Source organism: Sprattus sprattus (assembly GCF_963457725.1).
Source record: "Sprattus sprattus genome assembly, chromosome: 18".
Lineage (NCBI taxonomy): Eukaryota > Metazoa > Chordata > Actinopteri > Clupeiformes > Clupeidae > Sprattus > Sprattus sprattus.
Genome location: NC_137916.1, coordinates 6,210,248 through 6,223,828, shown reverse-complemented (window position 1 = coordinate 6,223,828; position 13,581 = coordinate 6,210,248). Strand labels below are relative to the sequence as shown.

General features: G+C 41.0%; 1 protein-coding gene across 1 annotated transcript; it reads left to right on the top strand.

The window, feature by feature from the left end:
* Window positions 1-3,334: 3,334 nt before the first annotated feature.
* LOC308379851 (putative nuclease HARBI1) lies at window positions 3,335-9,028 on the top strand (the record flags this gene model as incomplete). Its single annotated transcript, XM_080857113.1, has 4 exons — window positions 3,335-3,568; window positions 3,656-3,802; window positions 3,910-4,050; window positions 8,219-9,028. 4 exons carry the CDS (start codon window positions 3,335-3,337, stop codon window positions 9,026-9,028), a joined length of 1,332 nt encoding a protein of 443 aa, XP_080713239.1.
* Window positions 9,029-13,581: the final 4,553 nt, after the last annotated feature.

The following is a 13,581-nucleotide window of genomic DNA, read 5'->3' as shown; positions in this document are numbered from 1 at the left end:
CAGCCGAAACCCTCGTTCTGTTTTGATCGCGTTGATAGAAAAATCGCGTGTGTCTTCTTGTCTGATCAAGACGCAACTGTGTTGCGCGCGAACAGTAGCTTGCTTCTAAGCAAGCACCTATCATCAACCTGCGGAATCCTGACTTCATTAGTTGGCGGTAATTGGCGGTACCTTTTTGGAGACTGGAAAACTGAGTGTGGTAAGTTATTTCTATTTAATTCAACTTATTTTCTATCCCAAAAAAATATATACATACAATGTATACAAAGTGTACCTTAGTGCAGTGTTGGTGAAGTTACTTTGCAAGTGTAACTCTTAAAACGAGACCTATATTCAGCCTGGCAGTAATTTGAACGAACTTCATTTCTATCACTGAAGATACATAGTGAGATATATGAATAGTTCTAAAAATGTACTTGAAGATATCTCAATATTGTTTTGTTTTCAGTTTGATTATGAAAAGAGTAAGCATCGCAGACTTCTTTCAGAAGAAGATCAGGAGAGAGGATGAGGGAGAAAGGTGAGTGGTTGGCTATATTGGCTATATTGGCCACAGCTAATCACGAATCACGTCAGTGTTTCCTACAGGCCTAATTTCTCTTTTTCTCTCTCATAACATTGAAGTAGTGCTAGGCCAGGAGGCTCAGGACAGGCCCAGGGACAGGCCCAGGTACAGGCCCAGGTACAGGTACAGGTACAGGGGCAGGCCCAGGTACAGACCCAGGTGCAGGTACAGGGGCAGGCCCAGGTACAGGGACAGGCCCAGACCCAGACCCAGGTGCAGGTACAGGGGCAGGCCCAGGTACAGGCCCAGGTACAGACCCAGGTGCAGGTACAGGGGCAGGCCCAGGTACAGACCCAGGTGCAGGTACAGGGGCAGGCCCAGGTACAGGGACAGGATGGAGAAGGAGAGCTTATGAGAGTGGAGCTAGGAGTAGCAGCTGGACAGCAGGGAGGAAGGTGAGCACAAGACCTGAGACTGAGCTTTTGAAAATGGAATAGAATTACATGGACTGAGATTGTAATCTTTCCTAGGAAGTCGAAGGAAAAGACCAGGGGGCATAGGGCCAGTGGGTTTGACCCAGTGTGGCTTCAAACCCATTCCTGGCTGCGCCACACTGACCTGGGCATGACCTGTGCAGTTTGCACAAAACATAGCACCAATGTTGGATGGGTAAGGCAGCCCTCCAAGGCATATAGGCTGGATGCTCTGGTCAGCCATAAGATGTCCGCAGTCCACAGGCAATCAGTGGCAAAAGAAAGGCTTGCAGGTGATAAGGAATTTCAGAGCAACATAAAAATGTATAATTACATAATATATAACAACTGAATATGATGTCTGAAACAAATAATGTTATTTTTTATCTAGGACGAACACTGGAGACAGCCATGGCTCCCCAGGTGGACACGGAGCATAAAGCCTTGGAGGGCTGTTTTAAAATTATGTATGACTGCCTAAAACACAAGCGGCCCCATCATACTAATTACGAGCCGCTCCTTCAGCTTTGCAGGAGGCTAGGATGCAATTTTTTTGATGGACTGAAAGTAAGTTGGCAAAGTTTAAATAATTTGAATTGCTGTTTTACAACAATCTGTTACAAGTTATTAAGAGTAATAGTTATAATTAATTTACTTGAAGGCTGGCTCCAACACCACCTACACCAGCAGCCATATCATCGATGAGATACTGGAGCTGATTGGAAAGATGCTGGACCATCAGTTGGTGACAGAGGTGTCAAAGTCCCCAGCCTGGGGCATAATGGTTGATGAGACGACAGACATCTCTGTCACCAAACAGTTGGGTCTTGTCGTGAGGCAAGTAAAATGTTCCAATATGATCTAAATTACTCATGCTGCAGCTAGAAACTAAGAGTGACATTGTTACTTTGTTTTCTCCAGCTACCTAGGTCCAGATGAGACAGGAGCTGTGGGGGTCAAGACCAAGGTCTTAAATGTCTGCAAATTGAAGGCTGGAGATGCAGCAACCCTTACAGACACCATCCTGACCACCCAAAAGAAGCTCCCCATGGCAGCGTTTTCATCCTTTGCCAGCGATGGAGCATATGTGATGATTGGTGCGTTTTTTTTTGTATTATTATTTTTTAACTTAATACCAGTTTTAACATAATCTTCCTGTGTATCCCATAGGCAAAAAGTCTGGAGTGGGGAAGCGGCTCACAGATATGTTCCCGGGGTTGATTACGGTGCACTGTGTGTGCCACTGGCTCAACCTCGCCGTATCTGACTGTATCAGTCAAACCAAAGGGGTGCCCTACCTAACCAAGTATGTTGGACCTTAGGAACCATCTTCTGGTTTTATCATGGCTCCAGCAACAGAACTGGCAGCCTCCAGGAGATGGAGAGGGTGTTTGATCTCCCACAAATCAAACTTCAGGTTCGATAAACTGCCATAATAAATAAATGTAATAAATATTTGTGATCTTGTTATATTACCGAGTAATTGTGCATGCAAAGACGTGTTACCTTCTCTTTTCAGGGAGGCAAACAGACACGGTGGGAGAGCAGCAAGGAGGCCACGGATGTTGTCCGCCGGATCCTGCCAGCTCTGTTGGCAGACCTGTCCCAGCAGGCCAGGCAGGAGCCCACAGCTGAGGAGCTCTATAACTTCGCGAAACACGATTTTTTTCCCTCCAGCCCTTTGTCTGATGCAGGTACAGTAAGAGAGTGACTTATTTCTAGACTGTTATTGTACTTTTCTAATAATAACTTCCTTTACTATTAATAATTACAAAATTACCTTAATTTCCCTCTGGATTAATAAAGTATCCATCTATCTATCTATCTAATTAAGGTGGTGCATGACAAGCTGAACAGACAATTTCAAATATTTCAAAGAAGGAACCTTTTCTTTTCACAAGTTGATCAGGAGGTATGTAGTTGTCCACAACAAATGTATACGTATACGTAAAAAATGTATACGTGAACGATGCCTGTTGTCTGGAACATTATTGTGTCTGTAGGTTGAAGCAGGTAGTAGGATTGACTTTACCAACGTTAAATGCAATTATTGTAAGTTGCTTTGGATAAAAGCCATCAGCTAAATAACTATAATGTAAATGGCTGTAATGTAGGTGACAGAGCTGAAGGCATCCCTGGTCCTACTTAAGGACAGAAGCCTAGTTCGGGACGGGTGGAGTGCCTGGATGACCTCAGACACCGGGCTGAAGGCACTCCAGGAAGAAATTCCTGCCTACTTCAAGGCTGATGTCTGGGACAGGTTTAAGAGATCAGTAGGATATAAATAGACATTTATAAATATATATATATTTTAGTTAGTTGATTCATTTTACATGATTTATTTTAATACTAGGTGATGGAACCATTCCTCAACATGCTGGTTGAGAACCTAGACAACCGCTTCCCCAGCACCAGTGCCCTTCAACTATTTGATGTGTTTACACCAAATAGGGTGCTGGCAACCCCTGCACCAAATTACGGTGTCCCACAAATGCAGGCTCTGGCAAGGCAGATCCCCAGGCTGGAGGAGTCTGCACTTCTTGAAGAGTGGGACACCTTCACAGAGAGGGTCAAGATCCCAGACCTAAGGGTCAGTGACAATGTGCAGTACATTTAGTTATTACTAATATTCTTCATGCTTACGTTTTAATTATCCATTGTTTTTATGTGCTTGCAGTCTAAATCCCTGGAGGAGGTTCTCCTCTGGCTAGTGTCTCCTGAGGCCTCTGAAATATACCCCTCCCTGAGCTTGGCAGCTGCTGTTGCCCTCACTGCACCCGTCCAGACTGCAGATGTGGAGCGGGTGTTCTCTGCCCTCAAGCTGGTTAATAGAAATAACATGATGTGTATTCAGCTATACAGGGGTTAAAGTGTGGTTGATATGATTTGTTTATAGCACAATAATTGCATTCTCCATTACGTTTTCAACAGGTGAAAACACCACTGAGAAACCGCCTCAAGGATGACCACCTTGATGTGTGCTACAGGGTGGCCATCGACGGACCACACCCCGACGATATAAATTACCGTGAATTGGTTAAATCGTTTTACCAGGGCACCAAAAGACGGAGGGTGAAATGTTCACAGGCTGGTTGCGACCTCTGTACCTGACTTTAGAATTAAATAAAAATTAAATTCCTTGCACTTTACCATAGCCTCTATTATTTCTGAAATGGCGGGAAAAAAAATGACAAAGATATCTACTAATAAGCTGTCACGTTTACACAGTGTGTGCGCGCAAAGCGCGCACATTTTTTTTGGGGAGAGCACCGAAGACCCATTTTGACCAAGGAAAAACCCTGACATTGGCTACAGGTGAGAACTAAACTAATTAACACAATGGCTAGAGGGGAGAACTAAACTTACATTGGCTACAGGTGTGGATGGAGTATCACCAGATCAGGACCCTGTCATGGCCAGCCCAATTTCGAGACCTGAATCCCATAAAAAAAACTCTGAAATGTGATCAAGAGGAAGATGGATGGTCACAAGCCATGAAAAGAAGCCGAGCTGCTTGAATTCTTGCGCCAGGAGTAGCATAAAGTCACCCAACGCAATGTGAAAGACTGGTGGAGAGCATGCCAAGACACATGAAAGTTGTGATTTTAAATCAAGGTTATTCCACCAAATATTGATTTCTGAACTCTTCCTAAGTTAAAGCATTAGTATTGTGTAGTTTAAAAATGAATATGAGCTTGTTTTCTTTGCATTATTCGAGATCTGAAGACACTGCATCTTTTTTGCTATTTTGACCAATTGTCATTTTTCTGCAAATAAATGATCTAAATGACAATATTTTTATTTGAAATTTGGTAGGAATGTTGCCAGTAGGTTATAGAATAAAACAAAAATGTACATTTTACTTTAACACATACCAATAAATAGTAAAATCAGAGAAACTGATAATTTTGAAGTGGTCTCTTAATTTTTTCCGCGGCTGTATATGTAATAACTTCTTATGTCAAATAATAAGGGTATATAATCAATATCAATAAACCTATTTGGTTTAAAGATAAATATTATCATATAATTATCAATCAGTATTATTTAAAGTCACCTTTAAATTACTATTAAGTTTCTATTTTGGAGTTAACTCAGTTTCTTATAAATTCTAGTTTTATGCAATTTACATACAATCTTAATTGGCTAATAAGATGCAACTGGCAAAGTATTTATGAGTTTAGATTAGGCTAAACACTAAGGTGACCAGACGTCCCCGGTTTCCGGGGACAGTCCCCGTTTTTGGTGGCCTGTCCCCGGCTGGAGCTGTCCCCGGAAATGTCCCCGGTTTTCACAGATAGAATAGATAGAAATTAAAAATTAAAAAAGAAAACAATGACCAAAACGTTTAGTTGCGTAGCCTACATACCACAGGCTCAAGCAAGCCAGCCAGCAGCCAGGGCAGCAAGCTCTCGCTCGGAGCTCAAAGATCTAGAATGACCGTCTTTTTAGTATTTTGATTGGTGGAATATGCAGCGCGGTAGAATCTTTGCCATTGGCTTTTTTTTATTATTTAGAAAGAGATCGCGTTCACTCATTCATTCAGCCAGCTAGCTCTGACAATACGAGTACAACAAGATAGGATAGCATTGGGATAGGTTAGTGTCATTGTTTATCATCTATGTCATATATTATTTAACTCATGATCTACATATTTAACCCATGATCTACAATAATCATATTATTTAACCTATGATCTACAATTTGCAACAATGTGTGTGTTAAGCAGCAGCTATCTGTTGGTCAGATGTCAGTCACATCTGTAGACTTGCTAACTAACTTTGTTAACTTTTTAACATTAGCAGTGATACTAGCTACAGTACTATGATATTACAGTTTCACTAATCTGGGTTACTAGAGGTAGTTGGCAACTTGACATTAAATGAAACCACTTGAAAGCTGAGGAGTGCGGACTTACATTAATCACAAACCGTATGAGGTATGCTATCTCTGTCTGGGTGGCTCCGGGAACGTTGGTTTAAAAGCCGCGCAACCACTCTTCCCTGCCATCAATTTTGTTGTAGGCTTTAGATACAGCCTGGTTGAACACGAACGTTTTCGTTTTATATTGTATCAACATAAGTTTTCAAATAGCCCTGGGCCAGGCTGTCAGATGTCTATTTTATCACCATAACATTATACTCAAAATCGGAAGAATATTTTTTTCTTTGTCAAGTTTAGTCAAACTGCTGATGTTATGGCAGTGGGTTGCGTTCAAGATGAGGAAGCAAAAACAGTCTCATCAGTTCAATTTTAAGCAGGAGGTTAAAACATTTGCTAAAATATGAGTCATGTGCTTAGGCTACATAGATTTTCATGTAGCCTAGAATAAGGGTAGGACTACATTACCTAAAAACTAAAACAAAAAACGTATGTTCTTGTGGTGGTCTCTTAAAAGACACTAATGAAATGTGTTTTTCCCCACATTAACTTCACATATTCTGCCAAAACAAAGATGTCAACTGGAAGTGTGCCACAGAACTTGTTATTATTTAGATTATTCAGATCTCCCCCCTTCACCTTGACATTGCTTGGATTTTTTTTACTGAAATTGTATTTTGAATCTTTTTGTTTGTTTGTTTCTTAAATCACTTTTGGTATAGTAATACCTAAAAAAAACAATTCCAAAGATCATGGTGTGTATGGGCCTAATCTGTATTTTCATTGTTCCAGCTGATTACACAGAATATAGGAATACACTGCATTTAGTTTCCTCAATGGCCTTAACATGTTCTATGCTGGCAAAACATACACCTGACACCCATATGTGCAGACCAGTCACTTATCAGCCAAGCACAGAGGTTAGGCCTACTGCAAGGAAGCTTGAGTCAACGAGGTTCTTATCACAAAAAATTGGTTCTAATTATCTGGCAAAAGGTTGTTACCTTTACTACTCTTCATTTCAGCCACTTTGTGATTAGTTTTAAGATAAATACTCGTTGTTTGACACTTCCCCTTGCAATTTACAAGAACAAGGGTAAGAAACTGCTTTATGAAAAAGGGCCCAGCCAGTGTCCCCGTTTTTCCGTTTACAAAGACAAAAACTTTACATGTTTTGGAGGTGTTAACGTATCTGAACTGAAATTGTCCCCGGATTTTGTCTCAGAAATCTGGTCACCTTACTAAACACATTATAATCATTTTCTATCTAAAGTCAGTATGCAATTATATTCTTTGGGACTATAATTCCAGTAATCAAATTATCAAAAGCACTAAATGCTGTATCGTATAATACTATAATACTACTGTATCGTAATATACTATTATACTAGTCTATTTTTAGAATCAGGTATGTGCATTCCAGTCCCAATCCAAACTAGTAGGAGATCGCACTTATCCAACCTCATTATCCCAGTGCCCACTTCAAGGCGTTCCAAACCGTTGAAGTGGGAGGTTTGTAAACAAAATGGACGTCGATCATAAAAAAATGGCCCTGGCTCTGACTTTTAAAAGATATTTAGACCTTGTTCAGTTTTTCGTAGTGTCGTACACCTGCGAGATGGAAGAGGCCAAACGACGGATGAGGTAAATACATATATCACCGCCCCTTGGTTACGTATCTTGGTTACGGACGCATAATTTATCGATAGCAACCACTCATATGTCCGTACAAACACGCCCCCTTATGACAAATGTGAAATAAGAGAAAGGGGTTTTGCGTGAAAACGTCTTACTTATCTGTTGATTATCCCTTATAGTTATCCCTTATACTATAGTATTTTAGATACATTGAGCTAAACCAGCTCAGCAACAAATCCTGCAGTGGCTGTAGCACAAGATGAACATGAGCCAGAAACTACCAGCTACTCTACTCTACATCGTGTTTTTCAAGCTGATAGAAATGTATAAAGTATATTCAGACAAATTGCCATTCAGTGGGCTGTTGCACCCTCTTGACACACGAAAGCATAACCACATCATTACCAGCAGAGGATTAAAAGCCTGTTGCACAGCCAACTTAACATTCTTATGTCCTATTTAATGTAAAATTGTTTATTTCAATTACCAAGTGTAGTTTGTAAATCTGGTATTTTATTGTCTTACCTAATTAATATACATTTTTAAAATCCCTTATCCTTTACTTTTCAGAATCGCTGTGCTGACAAGACGGGTACCCACCCAGATATTAAAGACCGGGATTGAGTGGGGCATTCTATTTGAGATGGATGAGTTGACCTTTTACAGGCATCTGCGAGTCACACATTCCCAGTTTGAATATTTGGTCCATAATCTACAACAGATTGGCCTCAACCAAGAGACCAGATGCCCTCCTGTCATCCCTCTGAAACAGAAGGTGGCCCTTTTCCTGTGGTACCTGGGCAACCAGAATAGTTTCCGGGAGATAGGAGACAAGTTTAATATATCCCAATCCTCAGCACACAGGTGTGTTGTGGAGGTTCTGTCAGCGCTTGTAAAGATGGTGCCCAATTTTCTCACCTGGCCCAATGCCTGCATGAAGGCAGCATCGTCAGTGGCATTTACGAACAAGTGTGGCATACCATCCATCATAGGGGCCATAGATGGTTGCCACATTAAAATTCAACGGCCGTACGTGAGAGGGGGGGACTATCTCAATAGGAAGAACTACTATTCAGTAGTCCTGCAAGGGATCGTGGACGAGAGTGGCAGATTCATTGATTTTTTTGTGGGTGCACCTGGCAAGGTGCATGATGCCAGAGTGTTGCGAAAGTCAACCTTTTTTGAAAATTGGCCTGAGAGTATGGGGGAGTTTAAATTATTGGGGGACACTGCTTACATTGGCCAAGCATACCCTTTCATTCTAACCCCGAAGAGGGATAATGGAGCCCTGTCTGTGCAAGATCAGCAGAAGAACACACGAATTAGCAGAGGCCGTGTGGTGGTGGAGCAGGCATTTGGGAGACTGAAATGCAAGTGGAGGCGGCTTCGCGACCTCCAGAATTCCAGACTGGACTTAATTGTCAAGATTATTATGTCTGCATGCATGCTACACAACATGTGCATGGGCCCTAATGACATCTGTGATGAACATCCATGCGGTTGTCCCCGTCAGGAGGATGAAAACTTGTAGTAGCAAAAGGAGGTCATGGGAGACAATATATTCATTAAATACAATTTTCAACCACTAATACTTGTTGTTGCAAATTCTATTACATGCGCAATATAATTTAGTAATGTGAATATAATATAAATATAATTTATCAATAATTTAACCGTTTGATAACATTTTGTCTTTGCAATGTCACAATAAATATGATATAATATAATATAATGTAATGTAATATAACATAGTATTTATAATATAATAAATATTTCAAGAAGGAGGCCGTACCTTGCGAAACATTGAATTGAACATTTGGGCCAGCACCCTCAGAGTTGAAATAATTAAGAGTGACACCTGCTCCAAGTGGAAAATTGACTTTAATATAATAAATAACAATACATATAATTAAGCACAAATTTAATCATACCATTAAATACAATCACACACCAACAATGTCATAAATATAATAATAATAATATAAATACTATCAATTCATTTCCATGTACTGTAAATGTACTTAAATGTATAATTTAGCCTACTTTTAAATTTCAAGGCCTAAAAAGGTCGCGCATTAAAGACTCAAATGAGTGCTGAGCCTGTGCCATATGGCTCAAAAGGTCATTGTGCCTCCTCTGACTAGAGGCCTCTGCCTCACGAAGGAAGCCCAACATCTCGCTATTTTGTGACCTGTTGGTACGGATGGTGCTGCTGGGTGTGGGGCACCGTGTGGTACTGGGGGCACTACTGGGTGTGGTGGGGGCAGGGTCAGTGGGAGCTGTGGTGCTGGGTGAGGTAGGGGCAGAGGGAGCTGTGGTGCTGGGTGAGGTGGATGCAGAGGGAGCTGTGCTGCCAGGGGGAGATGGGCTCCCTGCCAATAGTTGCCCATCGCTGGCAATGGGCGACAGCATTGTTATGCCCCCTGCATGCCCCACAACCGGAAAATCTACGTCGTGGTTGGAGCCCATGAGAGCATCCATTTCCCCAAAGAATTTGAATCTCATGGTTCCCCTCCCGGTACTTCTATTATTATCTTTGACCTTCTTGTAGGCATCAACCAGGGTATTCCATTTTCTACTGACCCTTGCTGGATCAAAGTTCTGTCCAAAATGATTGCTCATTAGTGTAGCCATCTCCCCCCACATGTGCTTTTTTGACCCCTTTGAAGATTTGATCCTCAGATTCAGCTCAGCTAGGGACTGGGGGAGCTCGCTGCCACTAGCCTCCAGGTGGCGCCTCATGAGGTCAATCAAAAAGAGGGTCTGCTCTCTTGAGAAGAAGAAATCGTTGCTGGGCTGTACTGTCCCACTCTCTCCCTCCTCCTCCATAGCCTCCTCTCCTGTCCCTGACTGCCTGTCGTTTTCTGGTAGGAATTGAGCATAGACTGAGCTTCGCTATTCTTATTACTGTAATGCATTACTTTGGATCAACTCTGCTATAGCCAACAAACGAAGTTTAGACTACTACATCTGAATTATTACTAAAATATAGACCTGCTCCATGACTAACCTGGAAGGACTAGCTCTACGTGGACTGTACAGGCCTCGTCCGTGAAGTACCCCTCCTGTCCACTCTTTGTGTACAAATTGCCCACAAAGGGCTGGGATTTGTCAATGTCCAGGAAGGCATTCATGCCTGTGTCTAGGAAAACTGACAGATATAAATAATATTGATGTTAGTTCATGAAATAGTTACAATAAAGGCATGGCAGAAGTACGTAGTTGGAAAGCTTTACCACAGATGCACAGATGTTTTAATGAAGGGCTGTGTTTGTACACCGTCTCCTGGTGACCATTTGATGTATTTTCATGTTCAGGACAGGTATCGTAACGCGACCTATTATCCCGCACGACCTTTCATCCCGCAAGCGCTGGTACACGTTACTTAATATTGATTTTGGTGTCATCCAGGATCGCGGATTTCGGAAAACTTAAGTCCCTGCCCAAAAAGGGTATTTAAATAAGCTTTGTAGCAAAAATGGCACAAATACAGCGTATTGAAGTGTATAAGATAGTGTTGTAATACTGCGTGTACAAACCAGCCTGATACAAATAGTAGAATTTTGATTTCGCGACGTTCGGTGTAAATTCTTTTTCTTGTTGAGCTTTATTCCCAACGGCATTTTACATCAATGCGGGATAAAAGGTCGTCGCCAACTTTGTTGCCATTTCGCGACTGTACAAAACAAATTGGAAAATACGTTAAGAAATGTTCCTGCTGAGAGTCAAACAAGAGTCAAACAAGACTTCGTGCATGTTGTACACACCTGTCATTTCTGAAATATGTAAGGTTGATTCATTAAACCATATTTATATTGATAAAAACATATATGTTAAGCGGATTTTTTTGGTGGCCCGCGGGATAATAGGTCGCGTTACTATAATGGTGTCTCGACACACATTAGGTTAGAAATTAAAATAGGATGAATAACAAACCAACCGCTTTTTTTTTACCGGACGGTAAAACTAGCAGTTGTGCTTGCTGTTGCTACCGTTTGTTTGCTGAACACTCGGCTGCTATCCGGGTCTTTTTTTTTTTTTTTTTTTTTAACTTTTAGTATTTATTTACCTCTACAACTACAAAAGGCCTATTGATTAATGGCCTGGATGAATGAAAATCTAATAGGCGCTTTAGTGAATCATTGATACATTATGTAGCTATTACATACCGGTAATTCAGCTGCTGTCATCGGTTGCCAAGCTACGAATCTAACGACTGAAACCGTTTCGGACACCATTCTTGGTGGCAAAATTATATTTTTAATGATTATATGTAAATACTCTGTATAAAATAACCATACACAGAGAGAACTGGAGATTATCGGCAATTCCGTGACATCTTACCTGTCACAAACCGGGAGTCGCTGGGCGCCGCCATTATCATCCGACTTCGATTTGTTGATGTGGGAGTAGTGCGAGTCCCTCCGATATCGCAAGTTGGAGCTCCCACTTCGCGTGGCGTTCCAGAACAAATTTCGTAGTAGGAGGTTGGATAAGTGCGACCTCCTACTAGTTTGGATTGGGACTGGAATGCACCAGTAGTTCCTATTTTCGCGATCTAACCCAGTGAGCTACGGTAGGTTTAGCGGGTGCAAAAACCAAATCAATGTAACAGGTTGGCATTAGCATAAAAACAGTAACATTAATACACTGAATTATCAAGCAACAGTCACCAATTACATAAACGTTAAGGCTATGAATATATAGTGAATAAGATGGAATAAGTATCAAGTTCAATTCTAATGTCAGTAACAATGGATATATCATTCATATAATAGATCGTATATAGTAGGCTAATCAATGAGTGCAACCTTGCTAGCAACCAGTCCAGCAGAATGCAACCTTGCTAGCAACCAGACCAGCACAAAGGAGCGAAATCCACGTGATGTTCCGTCGTAATTTCAAATCCACGTCTACCGCAAATCCAAATGAATCCTCCCGCAACGAAATTGCTGAAGGCCTTACAGTCTTACCAAATCCGATGAAAGAGGTTTTTATGTCTTCATGTAGATGAATTTTGTGATGATGATGATGATGATGATGATTCTTTTCGGTGTGATTCTCTTAGTGGGTAGCTCGCCAGCGGTAACGTGGTTTCAACAGTCCAGATAATACACAGTTTCACTTGGCTATAAAATGAGTAAATAAACCACAGTCCACCTATGTAGACAGAATATAACAGTGTACTTGTTCAATTTAAAGAAAATAAAAGGTTTTACTGCTATTTGGCTCACTGGGTGGTTACTTTTTCTAGCTTTTTGTTCAATCTTCTCTTTCCAACTAACTTCTATCTCTCTTTCTGCCTAGCTTCTAGTTCGACTAACGTTCTCTTTTGACAGGAAGTTGAAACAAGCCATTCTGGTTGGCTAACTTGTTTAAACACAACATCCTTTAAGAATTAATATTGAAATATCATATTTATTAATCAAAATGTATTAATCAAAATCATGGGCTTTTATCACTTTAATGTCAGAATATTTATTTATAATATTGAATTTATTTATGGCTATTGTAACCTAGGTTACACATAACAAATAAAGGTTACATTATCATTGTAGGTAACTGGTTACTAGTCCCAGCACCAAGTAGGCTCCATGAAGTACAGCAACATGAAATCGGCCAAGTAGGCTGCCTGATCCTAGTACTATACTCGCACCCACACAAGAGCAAAGAGTGGGATACAAATTTACACTGAATCAATCTCTACCAGAGCCCTGCCAGCCTGTGCATCCTGGGACTAAATCTGAATTGTGAGTGTATGTTTGTTTATGTGTGTGTGTGTGTGTGTGGACTATAACTCCAAGGTTTTGTGCATATTTAGTTGGGGCCAATGAAGATGAACTGAGCTGGATGTAAATACTTTGTGGGATAGCCATTTTGGCTGCGTTTTTGAAAAATTTAGCTGAAGGTTGCGATTCATCCTGGGGAAAAGAAAAGTACGGTAGTGTCATCCACATAACAGTGATAGGAGACCCCATGGGAATGAATTATATGTCAACAAAAGAAGTGCTTTAAATAGAAAAAAGGAGGGGTCCAAGTTCCAATCCTTCAGGTATCCCAGTGGAGAGTTAACATTTTAACACT